The sequence below is a fragment of the Mixophyes fleayi genome, chromosome 3 (assembly GCF_038048845.1).
Source record: "Mixophyes fleayi isolate aMixFle1 chromosome 3, aMixFle1.hap1, whole genome shotgun sequence".
In the NCBI taxonomy this organism is placed as follows: Eukaryota; Metazoa; Chordata; class Amphibia; order Anura; family Limnodynastidae; genus Mixophyes; species Mixophyes fleayi.
Genome location: NC_134404.1, coordinates 141,566,247 through 141,587,661, shown reverse-complemented (window position 1 = coordinate 141,587,661; position 21,415 = coordinate 141,566,247). Strand labels below are relative to the sequence as shown.

The 21,415-nt window shown below is 37.2% G+C and overlaps 1 protein-coding gene across 1 annotated transcript in view; it reads left to right on the top strand.

Annotated features, from left to right (window-relative positions):
- The window catches only part of CSMD1 (CUB and Sushi multiple domains 1), a 1,526,452-nt gene that overhangs the window by 1,357,209 nt on the left and 147,828 nt on the right, over positions 1-21,415 (top strand). The window contains exon 50 of the mRNA XM_075202483.1: positions 11,981-12,166. Coding sequence (XP_075058584.1) covers positions 11,981-12,166 — 186 coding nt within the window. The remainder of the gene's footprint in view (positions 1-11,980; positions 12,167-21,415) is intronic.

Below are 21,415 nucleotides of genomic sequence, written 5' to 3'. Positions count from 1 at the left end.
ATCAAAGTGAATCCATAATTACTATAATAGGCAGTAATTTCAAAAATGACAGCATAATTCAACAGAGGATGAGTCTCCCATTATTCAGTTCAGGATTCTCAAACAGGATCAAAGGTCCCTGACCAGAGGCCAGTTGTATGCTCAGGACAGTAAAAACACAAAATGTAAATAAAAGTGTATCCAAAAAAAGGATGAAAGGGTTTTCATTATGTGGTCTTTCTTGAAAATCACTATTCAGGTGAAACTGGGTGACTGTGTACTGCTATATTTAAGAAAATTGTACTGTATACCCAAAGTTGAATTTCAAAGACTAGCTTGCACAAATTTGAACCAAACTTTGCGAGACCTTGCTGGTAATGCACTAATTTGTGCCTAAACAACAAAGAATAGCCTTTGTCTGATTAATATAGTTCTCCTCAAAGCAAACAGTATAACAATACATTCAAACTTTTGGCTGCTTCTGCCTAGAGATAAGACTAATATATTGGGGGGTCAATGTCTTCAGGACCTAATAATATAATTGGATCCTTGTGACTGTTACATTGCTACTGGCAAATGGCTGATACAATACAGGTGATACAACTGTACTGGGTGCACTACATGTAAAAGTTTGCTGAGTGGTTCTTCAGCTAACCACCCGCATCCAAAATATTTGGTGTGCTTTATTTTATGTTCTGGTGGCCTGTATTACATAGGGAAGACCACTTGTGACCAGCAATGATCTACTTCTGAGGGTGCTTGTAACTAAACACATTCCTCCCCTCTATAGTGATAGTTCCTGGGGTAAAAGGCTCTTACTATGTACTTTCAAATGGACCCACAGATCTTGATTCCAGGGAGGCTGAAAGGGAGCTTTCAATATTTTCTCTAATTACCTGAACCATGTACTCAACAGTCAAACAGGCCTTTATCACAGTTCTTTTATGCCACTCTTATTTTTATTTCATTTTTAAATCCAGTTTTTGAAATGGTTTTCCCTACAGTATCAAAACATTCTTTATTTTTTGAGGGAATTGATGGCTAAGTCTATGGGAATTAATCGGCCTGTGGCTCTGTGATTTCATACTTTGCTGCTTCTTGATTTCAACTATGCTGTTTAGAAAATTAAAGATTATTTGTGACCTGGACTACATATTCTTAAGTTTTGTTATCAGTTTCTATTGCAAATTATGCTCCATTGATTTTTTTCTATACCACATTTTATTTACATCATGTATCCCATTACTCCCCAATACATAATTGGCCTGAAGATACTGGAATCCCATTCTATTGTTCTGAATTGACTGACAGGAGTCTCTTGAAAACTGAATATTAAAATGAGCAGATATCACATAATAAAAGAGCTTAAGATCATCTACAAATATACAGTTTGCTATCCTCTACCTCTTTTATAGTTCTCTCTGGGTACATGATATCATAAAACTTTCATTTTAAGGTTTGGAAAACCTTAGGTTAAATTGAAAAAGTATGACACTTGAAATGGATAGCCCTGATGTTATTTTTTTATGACTCATATAATAATTAACTGAGGACCAAACATACAGTACATTAGAAGAAAAGCTACAATTAATAAAGTTGGAGATTCAGATGTGATAATATGCTGTGCATTTAGCATACTTTTTCACTTTTGCAGAACATGTATATTTGAGTCCGATTAAAAAAAAAAAAAAAATCTGCAATGTTTACCAAAAGTGCCTGTGCAGCTAGTCAATTGACTTCCCTTCGTGGAGTCATTCTATTTTGTGCTGTATTTAGAAATAGGCTGTAATGCATACAGGGCCGGATTAAGGGAATGGAGGCCCCTGGGCTAAGGGGGCCTCCATTCCCCCCTGAGGGCCCCCCCCGTGATCCGAGCTGCCAGCGCCCCCCCCCCCCGGCACTTACCTCCTTCTCCGGCGCGCTGTACGCTCTTTACTGAGGAGATCTTGTGAGAGTGAGACTCACAATATCTCCTCAGTAAGGAGACTACAGCTCGCCGGGGAAGGACCGCAGTGAAAGTGCTCAGCAGCACAGATCGCGCCAGGGGCGCCCCCGCCCCCGACCGCTCAATACTGCTGCTGAGCACTTTCAAGGGCCCCCTGGATGCCATAGGCCCCTGGGCTGTAGCCCAGTTAGCCCTATGGTTAATCCGGCCCTGAATGCATATAGAACATCACAGAGGTCAATGGTCTGTGACATTGCCTATAGTGGTTTGAAATTACCTGCCTTGACCTCAACAATGAAGTAGTGGGCTTTTGCAATGAAACGTCTGCAGGAATGCCCTACTACACAGCATCTGTTGCCAGAATGTCCTAGATACTGGAGACAAGGCATAACCATGGTCAGAGATAGGCCAGGGGGTAGGACTGGTAGCACAGGTGAAAGGTAAACAAATGAGCTGAATATCAGGGTCACCAGCAGACAGGGATATTTGGAGGCAAAGGGAGGATATGGTCCTGCGCTCAAAATCCGTCTTAGAATATATGTACTGATTTAGTATAACAAAATGAAGCATGGAACATCTTGTTTAATAAGAACATTAGATAAAAAACACAAAATAAATAATACAAAATCCATAAATTTGGATGGCCAAAGCTATTGTTGCCAGAATACAAATGAATACAAAAAGAGCAGGTCCATAAAACTAGGCAAAAAACATTCAATAGAAGTCGCAAAATAAATAAACCAAACAGTGGTGATTTCCAGTGCTCTATACTAGTTAATCTCAGGGCGACCAACGATAATCTCCAAAAAGTATGATATTTCAATGAGATACTTGCTGTTGTATATTGTCCCCATTTGAAGATGTTAAACAGGGTGAGCATTGGCCAGCTTATTGATAGTAGATTTAGAGGCAGGCCAGGTTGATATTGGGTAAACAAAAAAAAACAAATAGTGCAAAACTTAAAATCGGTATAGTTTAATATATAAACAGGTTATTGAATGCAAACCAATGCACACATAATAAAAAACAAATAGAATATATTGGAGAGACCATTTAATACAACAACAATTTTACAGTCAAGACACTTAATGCAGATTAGTGGGTGAAATATAGCTGGAAGCTCAACACAGTTCAAAAGTCCAGCATATGTGGATAAATTACCAGTTAACAAAGAACTGGCTTAAACAATGTCCGGCACAGCTGCGTGTGCATATCCACTCTCAAAACAGACACTAATTCATGGAGAGAATGTAGCTTATTGAAAAATAGCAAATCTCCAACCTGTATAACAAACAGCTTGTATCCAGCTTTTGAATCCTTATTCAGCCCACAGTCGCTTGGATCTGTATGAAAATAAACTCCTGTATAGAAATACACAAATAGTCCAACCCCGGAGTTATGAGAAAGTAGTCGCTTGATTCTCCAATATGTGAAACCTGATCGGCCTATATTGGGTAAGTAGTAGAGCAATCAGTCAGCGGGCATAGGGTTAGTTGAGAAACAAGCTAGGCTTGTAGCAGGTAGTCAAGAACAGTACTGTGCTGTATGTTTAAATCCAACCGATGTGTAGCACAGGTGAGAGAAGGCATAGGCATGTGTTTATGCAGAAGACAGCGACAGCCAAGTCCGTAAAGCCACCGAGAACAGCATATTACAGGTTTCTTAATCATAAGAACACATTGAAATATTTTGCCTGCTAAATAGTTACTTTATGACAGTTTCTGACAACAATACTCTATTTATGTTAGGCTGTTAGAGTATAATACCTACCAATTACCAGTATACATATGGTGCCTTTTCCAGCCCTTGTATTTTAGAATCAATGCCGGGTATTGCTATGTTAGTACCTGTACGGTATGTGCTTTTGTACAAAATATTTATTTAAAATGTATGCACTTATATTATGTGTTTACTTTATTTTATTTAAATTCATATCCTGAAAATATCTGGTTTGGGGAAAACTTTTGCAAAGCTAGCATTCTGCATTTCTATCCATTATATTTCTTGAAAACATTGGTCAATCTCTGACCAAAGCTAATACATTTAAGATTCCTATTAATACGATTATCTCTTACTACTAATGTAATATATATTATTATTCAAGAGCATGCTCTTCGTTGCCAGCTGCTATGTTTTTGATAATTACATATGGCAAGATGCCATTTTGCCTTGTATGTCACTGCTGGAATGATACTGATTTTCACTAATTATATTTTGAGAAACATGACAATGTCACAATTTATGTAATGCTAAAAATATTAAATTGCTATTATTGTTAACTGTTTATTAAAATGGGCATGTTTTATAGCATCTATTTGTCTATCAGTTCTTTGAATTCAATTTAGAATCTGAAGAAATGAAAATGATTCAAATATTTGACTTATCTACTAGTCTGACAGTGAAGTATTGTAAAAGTGAGTTTTATACTGATTCGTAGAACCTCTTCCAGATAGCTCGAAACCCAGGTTCCAGTAGAGATTTATTGTAAAATTAATAATTATTTTTTGATTCACAGTTTTCTCAATATTCCTTTGAATCACATTTTAGCATTTTTCTCATCTTTAGTTTTAAGGAAACTTTGTGGCAAGATAGACTGTAACGGATTTGCATATAGGTAGAATAAAAGTGGGCAAATACTGGAACCAGAGAGAGTACAGAGAAGAAGCGGAAACTCATTTAATTGTAACAAAGAGGTTCACAATGGCTATGTGTGCATGGAGTTCATGATTTTTTTTAATTAATAGCGCAAATTTCATTATTGCACAATTTTAGACCATTGTGACATCTTTTGTTGATTTGTTATTGGTTATGCCGCAGATTAGTCAGTATCTATATCTCTGTGTGCAAAGGTGATGCACAATTTAATGTTAGTATACAAGCAATTATTTAGTTCTATAAAAGGGGAAATAGTGGCTTTATCTGGAATTTAAATGAAAGCATGTGCACACATTTATATGCAGGCATTTCAAGAGGCACGCAGGCACACGCTTAGAAATTTATGTAAGACATCGTTCCATTGCTGATCATGATGTTTAGCTAGACAAATCAAACGATGGTTGTGTTTTGGTATGATAAAACATAATCATGGGAGCGTACACACTGTTGCAATAGCTGACTAAACTGACGTTTATCGAGTGATCAACACGAAGATTGCATAGGTTTCAAGCTAAAAACAAGTCTTAAACTTGACTGAAAAACAACTTTCCCTTTTTACACTATGCCTCATATAAATCTGAATGTTCAGTGAGCTGTGAAATTTTATTATTAGAATGTTGAATGTTGAATTAATGAGTTAATGGGTCAAGGAGATACATGCAGGCAGTGCTGAGATGAGACTAGTAGAGTACATGCATCATCACCTCATACATATATATATATATATATATATATATATATATATATATATATATGCTTTTTTTTAGAAAGTGCCAACGTATTACGCAGTTCAGTACATTGACAGGGTTGATGAACAGAAAGCTCACAATCAGAGAGTAGTGGGATACATGTAATGCACAGGGTAGTGGAGTAACAAATGGGGCTATTGGTAGGGATAAATATGTACGGTAGCTCCTGGCTCCAGGCATTTTATGACCACAGACACAGAGAGCGTGAAATGAGCAGGATCGTATGAGGCAAACATTGGACAATGTTATGGTTGCCATTATAATGCGCAGATTAACATTACAATAACAATATAAAACTATTGAAAGGCTGGAAAGTGGTGGAATATTGTTGTGAAAAAGTGTGTTTTATTGTGTGAACCACAAACATCAATATAAAACTGGAGTTCTATTGGAAATAAAATAAACCTATTAAGAACTGGGAACATTGATCTCATATATTGCAATCTTTGTTCGGGTGGCCAACTAGTGTTAAAGCCTCAATTTCCGACACTCAAATACATTTGATTCAATCAGCATTTCAACATAATGATTGCTACACTTCTACATATGGGTTTAGCCATACCTGCACTCAGTTTTCCGAGTTCTGACCCAAAATCTTCATGGTCTTGTGTTCTTTAATATCATAACTATGGTAAGTGCAGAGAATATAGCTATAACTAGAGATGAGTGAAGGTCATGGGATTTGAGATGTGATTTCACTTTGCCAGCCTGCACAATGGCAATTTGACACTATATTTGTAAGTTCCACATTTCACAACATTTTGTCTATAAAGAGAGTAGAATGAATTAACATCACAGACCCAGCTCTGATATGGGCTTGGGGTAAAGTAAGGGAGAAGTCTGAGCAGAGGAAAAATGAGAGAGGAGAATTCTGTATGGAGCACTTAAATACAAACTCTGCTGGAGAAATGTGTGAAATTACACAGCCAAATGTGAAATAAAAAAAATAGGTAGATACCAACCACTGCATACCAGGAACACCCCCACAAGACCTGCCCTTTTGGAGATGCTCTGACCCAGTCATTGAGCTAGTACAATTTGGCCCTTGTCAAAGTTGTTCAGAACCTTACACTTGCCCATTTTTCCTGGTTCCAAAGCAGCAACTTCAAGAACTGACTGTGCACTTGCTGCCTAATATATCCCACCCGTTGACAGGTAACGAGATAATGAATTTTATACACTTAAGTTGTTAGTAGTGTTAGGGGTATATTTAGTAAACTGTGGGTTTGAAGAAGTGGAGATGTTGATTATAGCAACCAATCAGATTCTAGTTATTATTTAGTTAGCACATTCTACAAAATGACAGCTAGAATCTGACTGGTTGCTAAGAGCAACATCTCCTACATTATATATATATATATATATATATATATATATATATATATATACTCATATATATGTCTGATATATATGTATATATATACAAGTTAACCCGTGCATAATACTCATGCATTCTAGTCAAATCAAGCTACTTAAGGTGTTACTTCCCGACGCAAGCGCCCTTTTTTAACGTGGTTTTGGCCACATGTCACCACCTCATCATTCTTCTCCATCACCTCATCCTTCATCTTCATCGCCACATCCTTAATCTCCATCGTCTTACTATTCTAAAACCTCTCGATACACAACGTTTCTGCTAAACACCTTATCGCTGTGCTCAATCAGTCTTCTTTGAAGGGCAGTATTCATAACCTGCACTTTCACATCACTGCTTCTCCGTACTCGTGAAAATGCGACATACAATTGTCCATGACCAAACACAGGCTCTGGTAAATAAATACCCACACGGTCAAGAGTTTGAGCCCTCAACTGGTAAATTTAGCCTTTACTACCCCTCCCACGGGGGGAAGGGGAGATGATGGAAGTTAACTGACTTCACTATTATAATTTTTTTGTCAAATAATGTCACTATACCAAATTTCAGGTCAATTGGATGAGCCCTTTCTGAGAAAATAGTTTTTTCCACACACACACACACACACACTAACACACGCCGCTAGGCTTATATATATTAGATAATTGTCTGATGCAAAAATACAAACACTCCTTCTTTTACCAATAACCATCAGTGCTGGTCCGTTCATTTTGGGACTGTGTTTATATATAGACAGCGCTTACAAATGCCATAGTGGAAATAGACCTTTTTAATAGACCTTTTCTGCGATCTTTAGCAGTGCTTCCAGGGTGGGTTTAAAACATTGGAAATAAAAACATTGGAAAAAAAGACCAGAATTTTCTCAAATTTATTGATGAATGACTGTATCTCCTGGTTTGTTTTTTTTTAAATTATAAAGACAGACTGCAAGAAGATCTCTGCTGCTTTCATGACTGACATTATGCAGCACAGACTCAGATTGTTTCCTTTCTCCACCTAGCATCAAATGGGTTAAAGGTGGTTCTGAGGCACATGTTTAGAAATGTAATATGACAGTTTTGGGTTTATAGGTATTACTATTTATTAGTGTGATGAGTGTGTGTCTATAGAAATCGCTTAAAATGTCAGGTGGTTAAGTTGAATTAAAACTATAGGAAGAAGAATTGGAATACAATTATAATATTGGGCAACAACAACAAATATATTATAAATGTAACAATAACAGAACAAATTCCTGATCTCTAAATTTATAAAAGGTAACATATTGTGTCAGGCTTTTGATTTTAAAATTCATATGATCCTATTTCTTTTTTACATAATTTAGAGTTATATATCTTAGTTTTGTGACATTTCCACTAGTCATTATTATGACTTATTTAATGTACACTAACGCAATATTTATATTTTCTTCATTGTTTTCATAAGTATAAAAAATAACGGCAACACTTTGCCAAATTGTTCATTATTGCTCTGAGAAAGTAATGTCTCGACAAGAGTATATTGTGCATGAGACAACTTTAATTGGTTTAGATTATCTCTGAGCTAGATGACATTATTCTTAGCCTGCCAATGACCTCAAATGTACTTAGAATGAAGTACTTGAAGATTCACACTAATTGAAAGGGGTCTGTGAAAGAATTTCCAAGATATGACTTTCAAACCACCTTTGAATTAATTAAATCTATTTCAATAAAATTCAACTAGTGGTTAGGAATGTCTGCTTGTGGTGTTACAGCAAATATTATGAGAAATATACATGGAAAGGAATGGAAGGAAAAACAAGGATAGTGCAACGGAGGAATTTAAAGTAAATATATTAATGAAAATATGAAATAGTTTGGTTCAATATCTCCATTAAGTAGAAAAAAAACAAAAATGATGTAAGGTATGGATAAAAAGTTTCACTGTTAGCATAGAGAGAACTACGTAACCTTCTGTGTTTCTTTGTTAAACTTATAAGATGTATTATTTATACAGTTATTTTTATGTTTTTGCATGTTCACCATAATGGCAAAAACTAGACAAATAGGTTAGAAAGAGAGATTCATATTTGTACTTTATAGACAGTTGTACATTCAAAATGGCAATTCTATAATAAGAATAGCAAAATCATTGAATACATATATTTCTCTTTGTTTTGTATCCAATCTCTCTATATTTTGTTTTCTGTAAACCAAGCATTGACCATGTCACTGTCTTGCTTCTTGGCAGCTGATGTGAAAGCAATAAAGGTCATTTACAAACATTTAAAATGCACCTACCTATTCACTTTCCACATGTACAGGTAACATGTCTACATTCCAGCTTTTCAAACTGCCCCTATAAAATGAATTTGCCCATTTTTTCGCCAAATGCACGTGTTGTGCAGTGTAAAAATGTCTACACCAGCCTAACTATTACCTTGTTAGGACCACCCCTTCATTGAATTAAACATTTATTTCATATTTCTCCCAAAATGCTAGTTGTTTCAGCCTCATTTATGTCTGAATTGAATCACGAGAATGAGGGGACATCAGAACTGTCATTATCATAGGTGTGTGTTTTGAAACATTGGGTGCATTATACATTCTCTTACCTGCAGAATGTGCAGATGACATTTATAGGATAACTCCCAATTTCCAACTCCTTTTGAGCACTCATAAAAAGCACCTCCTTTTGTAGAGAGAATGAGGCTTTACAGCCACCTATTAAACACTCCTTAAAATTAGTTTTTATACTTTGTCCAATGGAACAAAATATTGTTTTTTGGTCATAATTTGAGGTGCAATCAAGTTACTGTACCAAAACTGTATTTCTGCGCTTGTGTACATTCAAGCCCTTGGTTAAAAGAGACAACAGGGAATGAACTTATCCAACTGATAGTAAGCTTTAATTCACTAAACTTTAAATATCTATGAAACAAAAATGTATACTGTTTACAAACAGATATGTAAAAAACCATTATAAAAACTGTATTCCATACCTTCTGAAAAAAGTTTTGATGGGGTGCTCAACAAAGACCTCTTATGGGGGAATAATCCAATATACATAAAATAACAGAAACTACTTTTCTTCAAATTTAAATGGTGAATTTTATTTATTTATCTATCTATCTATCTATCTATCTATCTATCTATCTATCTATCTATCTATCTATCTATCTATCTGTCTGTCTGTCTGTCTGTCTGTCTGTCTATACATATAGCGCCATTGATGCAATAAACTGCAGAACTGTGGCATTCAGGAAAAGCCATATTTGTTTGATATGTTTACTTCCTGGAAAGTTTATTGCTAAAATAATAATACATTTTATAAGCTGTGTAGTACACGTGTTGCAAAATTTTTAGATGTAATACGTTTGAATATCTTTTTTTTCTTTTGTACTAATATAATATAAAGTAAATGACTTTTAAAGCAATGAAGACATCATAAGCGGTACACTTTGGCCATTTATTTACAACCAGTGTGTTTATGCATATATCACACTTTGTAAAGGCCGGTAGATTATTTTATCTGTTGTAGTTTTAGTTGTAATCAAGTACTATTTTATGTAATGCAGAAAGAAGAACATGGCCAGTCCTTTACCTATTGTAGATTTTGTATTTGTTTATATAGTCAGGGGAATATGACAGGTTATGTTTTAAATCATATTTTTTAATTCATATCTTTTAATACACACAATGCTAGTGAGAAGATCAGACTGGAACAATCTTAAGAGACTAAAAGAGGCCCCTATCCGCTTTAGTTTTTTTTTTGGGAGGGGGGCTGAAGAATTTTTTTATATTAAACTTCAGCTTGTCTATCACTTGGAATAGACTGTTCTACAGCTACATGCCACGGTTGATTGCTGTGAAAAGTGAAGAAAGGTGGAATGTGCCCAGACTGATATATTTTCTCTCTTAGTACAGGTCGGCTGTTGTTTCTAGAAGACAACATATGTTCAAACCAAAATTTTTTATATGTTTTGTATTTAAAAAACAAACAAACATAAAATGAATGATTTATTTATCACTTTCTAATTTGGATTGAGGTTTCCGAATAAAAAAAAACTGAGTGGCGTGGATTTCTATACCTCTAAATTAGTGATCTTGGGCCTGATTAATTAACAAACGCAAAATGAATGTAAAGTGTGATTTTTAAAAAACATTTGTACATTAGACATATGCACATCTTTATTCAACAAGGAGCAGATCTGAAGATTCATCTGTTGTTGAATACAGGTCTAGGTCCGCTCTGCTCTAAAAGACAAGACACTGCAGGATACATCCAATACATATGTGAAATATAAAGTCCCAAAAGAGCGCACAGAAAGAAAATATTCAATTAATGTCACCTGTTAATAGCATAGTCATTAATAACAAAACTTTTTTAAAAAATCTTCCTTAAAATAAATGTATTAGGATGAATCTCTACTGTAAGTAAAATACATTTTTACAATTACTCCTGAATGGAGACACTTGGTCTAGCACACATACACGTCATCATAACTAGTAATCGGCGCTAACACCAGAACTGTAGCTGGTGCCAGTAATTCGACGGAAAATCACATACCTTTCAGATGGCCAAAGCTTGAATCGGATGCTGCTGCATGCGTTCGAGCTTGGCACGCTCTTAATGCACATTGATTATGCGCATATACTCATTCCCCTCCCTGTTCCGCCATAAAATCATAAGCTCTAGTAAGGTTCCTTTGCGCTTGAAATTGAATTGGACGTTGCTGCGTTCTCTGGCATATGGTTAGTATTTGGGCATGCACAGGCGATTTTACGCAAAATACGGCACATATCTGCATTTACATCTATTAATGTTTCAGGCCCTATATATCTCTTTAGGTATTAAATTGCTGTGTCAGGTAGTATATATTTCTTCTTTTGTTTTGTGCATATGAGTGTATGTATCATTGTTGGTAAACATAATAAAGATGAATTCAACTCATTCTTAGCACAGAATGGGTTAAAAGGTTTCTGTGAACTTGATTAAAATAAAAAAAAATAAAAAAAACTAATCTAAAGTTGCAAATTATGTAAAAAAATAAATTAGCATAGATGCACAATTATTTACATAAATAAGTAAACAGCATGCTAAAATATTACTGACTTTATTATTAACAGTTGAATCCAGCAAAAGTGACCTTTACATTTAATTACATATGAATTGAAAACCTCTTTGTGTTGCTGCTCTTTCCCCAGCAAGCATATTGCAGTCTCCAAGTGTTAGGCATCTAGTAATATTTAAATGTATGTATATTTTTCATAAAACATAATTCATAAAACACTCAACATTTATTTACGCTTTCAGCTATATCCTGTGGAATTGCCCAGCCACCTGGAAATGGCTCCGTTTCTGGAAATGAGTTTACTTTAGGAAGCAAAGTGATATATGAATGTAATGAAGGCTACAGATTACAATCTAGTCAACAATCAACAGCAGTATGTCAAGAAGATGGATCATGGAGTAATGTAGGCAAACCACCTGTTTGTCAGCGTAAGTGTAACAGAATGTTATATTTTTTCAATAATCAAATTGCTTGTCAAGTATTCAGGATTCAATTGATGAGATTCTATGAAGCTAGTCAAATGTAAAGGAAGACTGTTCCCTTTTCAAAAAGCAGAAGTGCTTTATTTTCGTTTTTTCATTGTTATTTTGGTAGACTCTATATTATCAAAAGAAGCAGGTGATACTATATATACTCCTCAGCAAAATGTGTTTTAAAAGTAAATAAACAGGTCCAGGTGTGTGATGCTATTCATTAATAAATAATGTGATTCTTTCTTCACTATCATTACTTTCATTGATTTGTAAATGGATCCTGATGGTATAGGGATAGTTGTACACTTCACTTATTATTTCCAAGTTGGCAACGACTTGATGCATGATATAGTTCGTCATTACAGCCAATAGGAAAACTGGAGTGTTTACACAGTGGCACAGTGAATAGTGGCAGACTGCCAGTAAAAAAGTAAAGACCCTAACATTTTAGTAGTTCTCCCTCTTCTTGTACTGTTACATAACAATCAATGCTTGGCATGATCCCTCATTTCCTCCCTCCCCTTCCTCTGTTCTTCTACCTTCCTACTTCTCTTCCACCTTTGTTAAGCTGCTCCTATTATTACAAACTACTGGATGATGACCCCCATCTCAAACATTAAAGGAATAAGAAATCCCAGAAAAATAGAAATATATTTCAAAAACCATCACAATGAGGCAGGTGGACTCAATATATATATGTCAATGTATAATTGTACCATTCTCATCACAGCTCCGATCAGGCCAGAAGACAATGGCACAATTTCCCACCTCATTTATGTTTTAACAAAAGTTAAAGGGGAAGGGGCTGACTAACATAGGCAGTGTACAGTAAGGGTATGCTCAGTGCATTCCGGCTTATTATACTCGTTTTGGTCTATTAATTAAAATAATAGTCTGCAGCTGTGCAGTTAGATAAAACAAAAGATTTGTTTTGCACATTTTCAGGGTTCTTAACTTGGAACATGTAAAGAGATCATGTAAGTCTGAGAAGAGAGCTGATGCTCTGTGCACATGAGAGTTTGAGTAATTTGGTGCATATTGAGCTGTAGCTTGTGGGCTAGACACTAGGCCTCTATGCTGGTAGTCAAGGATTACAAACATAGAGGCTCATGTAGAGATGGAAATATGTATGTATTAGATATTTGCACCAAAATGCGTATTTTTGTATGTAGATCTTGTCACATCTTAAACTGGAGAGGTGGGCCAGGGGAAAGAAGCGGCAGGTAAGTGTAAACTAACTGCAGTATGGGTGTGTTCACATAACTACAACTGAGGTAGACATGGACTCATACACATATACAGCTATCAAGAGACGTATCTCTTGTAGGTGCTGGAGAACTGGTGTAACAAGGTACAATAATGATGATGACAACTGGCAGTCCTTGTGACCTCCCACTAGTAGTACTTATTTCATTAGTGGTGTTGCTATATTATATGAAGTCACGGTGATCTATTACTTAATTCATATTTCCTTTTGGTCTGTGGCAGGAAAGAAGATTCCCATTTAATTTTGGAATTTATTATTAACTGTCTAGAATCAATACTTTGGTGTGTATATGACAATTATTATTATTATTATGATTATTATTATTAGTAGTAGAAGTAGGAGTATCTTTTATTTTTAAAACATCAACATATTATTTAGTGCTGTACATACAATGGCATGAAATAGAAGCTAAAGATAGCCGGCCCAGGTGAGCTTACAATTACAGTGATGTGGGGAATCACTTGATAAAAAAAATGTATCAGGATTACAATTGTAGTTGCTGGTAATGATATATGTTCACAGATACATCTACTCTGCCAGTTCTTGGCCCCAGGCACTTGGTGGTCACAGGGACCATGCTTGTTCCTTGCTCCAGGTATTTGGTGATTACAGACACTGTGCTAGTTCCTGGCTCCTGGCAGCTGACAACCATAGGCACAGCACATCTTCCTCACAGCTGACAACTACAGGCACTTTGTTAGTACCTGACTCCAGGCAGCTGATGATTTCAAACAGTGCTGGCTCCTGGCTCCATTATTATATTTTCTACAAATAGGATAATGCAACTTTCAAATTTACTACTAACACTGTCAAGCCACCTTTCTGCACTATCTTTATGCTACTGCAGGGTGTAAGCGTAGCAGCACAGTGGCCTAGTGGTTAGCACTTCTGCCTCACAGCACTGGGGTCATGAGTTATATTCCCGACCATGGCCTTATCTGTGTGGAGTTTGTATGTTCTCCCTGTGTCTGCATGGGTTTCCTCTGGGTGCTCCGGTTTCCTCCCATATTCCAAAAAAAACATACTGGTAGGTTAATTGGCTGCTATCAAAATTGACCCTAGTCACTCCCTCGCTGTCTATCTGTCTCCCTCTCTGTCTGTCTGTGAGTGTGTGTCTATATTAGGGCATTTAGACTGTAAGCTCCAATGGGGCAGGGACTGATGTGAATGAGTTCTCTGTACAGCGTTGCGGAATTAGTGGCGCTATATAAATAAATGATGATGATGATACACGCTGCCACTACTGACGTAAACCTTGTGTATATGCTAGTGTTCTAAGGCTGAACATATCCATGTAAATTCTCTTTTCATCTGTGCGTCTTTACCTGCTTACAGTTGTGGTGCAAATTTTGTTTGGTCTTTAACACTGCAAAGTTAGCCTACATGAGTATAATTAGACATCACATAGCACATTTGCTGAATAAGCCTACAACATTTCCATGGAGGGGCACCTTCCCTTCCCTTTACTTACTTTGCTGAGCTGGCAGTCTGCCTCCACTGCACTGCGTACTGCTTTGAACTTCCTGCTTCAAGTGGAGGGTAACATCAGAATTCACTTCCCTGCTGACTAGAATTTAATTTTGAAGCCCTAGTGTGCTGTCTTGCGCATACTGCATTCTGGGGCTTCAAATGCTTTGCGTTGTCATTACACTCCTTGCTAACTATTGACATTGTGCTATTTTCTTCTGAGATTGCTGAGGGAAGCAGTGTCTGGAGCAGCACAGCTGACAGATACCCTGGGCCCTGCTGGTAGTTACAAGATATTGGCCACTGCTCTACTTAGTGTTGTAAAAATAAAGATCATATGATCACTATATATTGTGTATCCAGGAGTTTGTTGACCTATTGTATTAATACATATATTTAACTAGGGATGTGCACCGGCGATTTTTGATGTCTCGTGTTTTGTGTTTTGGATTTGGATTTTCTTGATGTTTTGGTTTCGGATTTGTTTCGCAAAACACCTACCGAAAGGTTTTGGTTCGGATTTAAGGTTTTGGATTCGGATTTTTTTTGAAAAAAGCATAAAAAGTTTAAAAATCAAGTTTTTGGGCTTATTTTCACTCCTACGCTATTATTAACCTCAATAACATTCAATAACAAGCATTTCCACTAATTTACAGTGTATTCTGAACACCTCACAATATTGTTATTAGTCCAAAACGTTGCAACGAGCTATCTTTCTGGACTGCGTAGTGGAGTGGTCCCCACAATATAATAAGAAAACCATCAACTGGTCTTAATCGCACCAAAAAATGTACCTGGACTGCGTAGAGGAGTGGTCACCACAATATAATTTAAAAACCCTGAACTTGTATGAATCGCACCAAAAAATGTACCTGGACTGCGTAGAGGAGTGGTCACCACAATATAATTTAAAAACCCTGAACTTGTATGATTCGCACCAATAAATGTATCTGGACTGCGTAGAGGAGTGGTCACCACAATATAATAAGAAAACCATCAACTGGTATGAATCGCACCAAAAAATGTACCTGGACTGCGTAGAGGAGTGGTCACCACAATATAATTTAAAAACCCTGAACTTGTATGATTCGCACCAATAAATGTATCTGGACTGCGTAGAGGAGTGGTCACCACAATATAATAAGAAAACCATCAACTGGTCTGAATCGCACCAAAAAATGTACCTGGACTGCGTAGAGGAGTGGTCCCCACAATATAATTTAAAAACCCTGAACTTGTATGAATCGCACCAAAAAATGTACCTGGACTGCGTAGAGTGGTCACCACAATATAATTTAAAAACCCTGAACTTGTATGATTCACACCAATAAATTTATCTGGACTGCGTAGAGGAGTGGTCACCACAATATAATTTAAAAACCCTGAACTTGTATGAATCGCACCAAAAAATGTATCTGGACTGCGTAGAGGAGTGGTCACCACAATATAATTAATAAAAAACCCTCCACGGGTCTGAATTCCCCCCAAAAAATTCTGAACTGCGTAGTGGGGTGGCCCCGGTACCCAATTTGATACCGGGGCCACAATATAATTAATACACCCTCAACTGGTCAGAATTCCACCAAACAGTATCTGGACTGCATAGTGGGGTGGCCCCGGTACCCAATTTGATACCGGGGCCGCAATATAATAAATACACCCTCAACTGGTCAGAATTCCAGGGAACAGATGGCGGACAACGGATGGACATCTAAAACCAACATAGCAGTTAAGGGCGCAGTTCCTCTTTTTTGTGACTGCACAAACAATTAACGTAGTAATAGAAATGACAGTTTTTGTTTTAAATATAGAAAGAAAGAAGGTAGTACTAGAAATGGCAGTTATTTAGTTTCTTTTAAATAGAGAAAGAAAGAATTTAGTACTAGAAATGGCAGTTTTTTGGGGTTTTTTTTTTAAATAGAGGAAGAAAGAAGGTAGTACTATAAGTGTCAGTTATTTTTTTTTTTTTTAAATATAGAAAGAAAGAAGGTAGCAATAGAAATGGCAGTTCCTCTTTTTTGGAACTGCACAAACAGTGATGAAAATGAAGGTGGAGCTGGTGGCATGTCACGGTCCTCTTCAGAGGACAATCTCCTGACCAGCAGGTCTTTGCACCACTGTAGACTTGTGTCCGCCGGAAACAGAGACACAACATACGCTTTAAACCGAGGATCGAGAACGGTGGGCAGAATGTATTCCTCTGACTTTAAAAGACTGACCACCCTCGGATCCTGGCAAAAAGTACGAAGGGCTTCATCCACAAGAGCTACATGCTTGGTGGAATCGCAATGGTTTACCAGCTCCTCCCTCACTTTCTCCAGCTGCTTCTGCAAATGCCTGATCAGGGGAATCACCTGACTCAAGCTGGCAGTGTCAGAACTGACTTCTCGTGTGGCAAGTTCAAATGGCTGCAGAACCTTGCACAACACGGAAATCATTCTCCAGGGCGCTTGGCTGTGTAGGCTTGAATGGCCTTTTGATGCTCCACCATCCTCTGCAGCATATAGAGGGTGGAGTTCTAGCACGTCACTACCTCTAGTTAATTTAGATTGCAAGGCTTGTAAATACTTTGAAGATAAAAAAAGCAGGCTGCACAGACTGTGGAGCTAGAAAGTGAAATTAAATGGACCACATTACTTTGGTGGCTATCTATGCCCCCCGCCCTACACTTGTAGTTGAATATAAAAAAAAGCAGCCTGCATAGACTGTAGAACTAGAAATTCAAATATACAAAGAAATGGACAAAGGCTGTTTGGTATCTGTCTGCATCAGATCCCCTCTCCACTAGAAGTAAACTTTTTTTTAATTTTTTAAACACTTGGGAATAATGGGGAAATAACGATGCCCTTAGAAGCACAGAGCACAGGACACAGCACCACTGGACTGAACAGGACACAGCACAGGACCCAGCAGCACCACTGAACTCAAAATTGACAGAGCACAGCACACAGCACCACTGGACTGATACTGCTGAATGTGTGAACTTTGTAATATTGCAGTACCACTCGACTTTTACTGCTGAATGTGTGAACTTGGTAATATTGCAGTACCAATGGGCTTATACTGCAGAATTGGTTTTGCAAGTTTTGTTGTAATTAAAAAAAAATTTAATTCGTTTTTTGTATTTTTTTTTATAACTTTTTTTTAATTTTTTAAACACTTGGGAATATTGGGGAAATAAGAACTATGCCCTTAGAAGCACAGGACACAGGACCACTGGACTGAACAGGACACAGCACAGGACCCAGCAGCACCACTGAACTCAAAATTGACAGAGCACAGCACACAGCACCACTGGACTGATACTGCAGAACACAGCACAGCACAGCACAGAACTAAACAGCACAGCACAGAACTAAACAGCACAGCACGAGATCTACCAGGACAGAGGACCACCTAACACACCCTCCCTCTACCCTGATCAATGCCTGAGTGAAGATGGCGGCGACTAGCGGGAAATTTATGGGTTCCGAGTATCGCGAGATCCGACAGCGGGATTATGACTCAGAGCCTCGGTTTCAAGTTTTCATTTGGCGCCAATACCCGGATCTGTCTCGGATCCGACTCGGATCGGCAACGTTCGGGTGGGCTCGGATTCAGGAAATCCGAGTGCGCTCATCTCTATATTTAACATGTTTTCGAAAAATGAATATGCTTAAGCACACGCATATTAAAGTACAATATTTTTTGGGGGTTTTCATATATTGGCAGGAGTGTCTTTCATTTCAGCTTCTGAACCTGGTCCCTGCTAGAAGATCAATTTTGGCTCTTGGCTTAGACCTTTTTAGGCCTCATAGTACCTCAATCCTCCAGCTGCGACCTTAATTCTGGTTACTGAGTTACTTTTGTTTTTTAGACCAGGTACCTGTTGCTAGCACTGTTACTCTATTGCTATAACACTTTCTTATACCCTCTCTTTAATGGTTACCACATTGTGGGTCCAAAACAACATGGTTCTCAGGAATTTATAGCACTGATATACTATGTCTTTTTATATTTTGTCATGCCTTAATATTATGTATTAGTGAAACTGCTCAGCTCTTTTCTCTTAAACAAAAGACAATTTGACAAAATATATCTCATAGCAAGCTATTACCATTGCTGATTATTTTATCAGGTGATCGATCAGACTCACTAACTTCTGTGTTCATATTGAACTTGCAATACTGTAAAAACTAAAATGCCTTTAAAAGAGATATTTATCATTGTTATTTTCTGAAGCTTCAGTGATCACAGTTTTACTGAAAGGAAAGACAATTACATGGCCTTGACAGTTTAATTTAGTTTTCACTATTAAAGGAGGGTTGAGCGGGGGATTTGAACATTTATATTGATTAAAGGCCTTATATTATGATAGTATCTTGGGAACAACTAATTAATATATCCAGGTTCCGTTTCTGTTTTACACAAACATGACATTGAATTGCTTTGAAGCTGCAGTTTGAGGATTTGTTTTAATGATTTTAACTGTTTGTAATATGTATGTGAATTCTTTCTCTATAATGCATTTAATTACTGTCAAATAGTAATAAAGTGCTTAATTGAAAATAAAACTATAAGGAAACTATCTGAGTATACATGAGGAAAGGTTTTTGGACTGTGCACAGTTACCATTAAGGCTCCGAAAACACTTGGAAATTATAGATGTTCACTGAACCCCATGTTCTGGTATTGGTTTTGGATCTGGATTAATTTTGTGCTTTGGTTCTGGTTTTGGCAAAACCGTCCTCGTGTGCTTTGGTTTTAGTTTTTGTTTTGGATCTGTATTTTTTAGAAAAAATGCTAAAATATGCTAAAATCACATAATTTGCTCTTTTTTTGTTCCTGCATTATTATTAACATCAATAATTTAAAGTCATTTGCAGTCAATTTGACCACCTCACAGGTCACAATATTATTTTCATACACTTTCAAACAAAGACTGCAGCAGTTCTTGCCAGTGATAAGAAGGCCATTGTCATGCCTGGGCAGAAGACCAAAAAAATCTACCTCTTATGTGTGGAATTATTTTTACCCAAATTCTGATAACATTTGTCTAGCTATTTGTAGCATTGTAAAGCCACAGTCAGTAGAAGTAGGGACCTTAACCATCTAGGATCCTCATCCATGTTGCACCATTTGAAGCGACTTCATGGAAAGCTCTTGGGAAAATCAAACATTTATGCTAAAAAAATAACAACAAGCAGTCCAGCATCAGCTACCTCCCTTCTCTCATCTAGATCCCAGCACCTGAAATCTACATCCCCAACACCTTCATCATCAATATACTCACAAGTGATCGTAGTTAGTACTGCATCTAAGTTGCTAATGTGAGATGACTCCTCCCCTATCCAGGACTCCTCAGAAGAATCCTTGAATCCTGCTGCTGCTCCTGCTGTTGGGGATGGATCTTCAACCCAGAAGCAGACCAATAAGAAAACTACTAGTAGTTTACAACAATTTACTGTTAAACAATCCTTTCCAAGAGGAAGCAAGTGTGAAAGCTGTCACTCAGTCGCAAAGCGGATCACAGACGACATGGCGACTATGATAGTATTAGATCCACTATTAATGCAGCTAGTTTTAGACAATTACTTGTGTCCCTGTTACCAAATTCTATCACAGCACCATTTTACTAGAAAAGCTATTCCTCACCTGTACCAGAAGGTTCCATAAAATGTAATTATTGGGCTACAAAATGCCATTCTACCCACACAATCTACTGGGTTGTACAGAGCTTTTTTGAAAAATGCAGGAGATGCTGTCTGTTGCCATAAAAAATTTGGGACATTTTCGGCATTCTGCAACAGCATGTAGGAAATTGCAGCAGCTACAAGAACAATTTATTTTGCCCTTCTACCAACTGAAGCAAGAGGTGGTAACAAGGTGGAAATCCACACTTTATATGCTTGTGAGGATGGAGGAACAGCGAAAAGCCATCCAAGCTTACGCCACAAGCCATGACATTGGAAAAGGAGGGGGAATGTATTTTAGTCCAGCTCAGCTGAGAATACTTTCCATGCTGTGCAAGGTGCTAAACCGATTTGAAGTAGTCACCTGTGAACTGAGTTTCAGACACTGATAGCTTGAGTAAAGTGTTTCCCTTAATTAGACTTTTGGAAAAGCACCTTGAAAAATTGAAGGACTTTAATCGCTTCGCCAGGATCGAAGAGTTATCAACTTCTGGAAATCATATCACTACATTTTGGCGACCATGCTTGATCCTAGGTTTAAGAGCTATGTTTTCTCTTTATATCTCACTGTCCCAGATCCTGAGCTCCTGGTGAGCAAGTTGACAGCTGATTTGGTACCTGACACAATGGAGTCCCCTCCTTCAGTTTCTCAGGCTACTGCTGCTAGTCAACAATTAGGCTTTTCTAAGAGACCCAAGGATGATGCAGATGATTCAGCAGACCATTTTGACAATTGGTCTGGTCTAAAAGAATTGCCCAAAAATCGTGACAGCTCTGTCGTAAAATGAACTACAAATT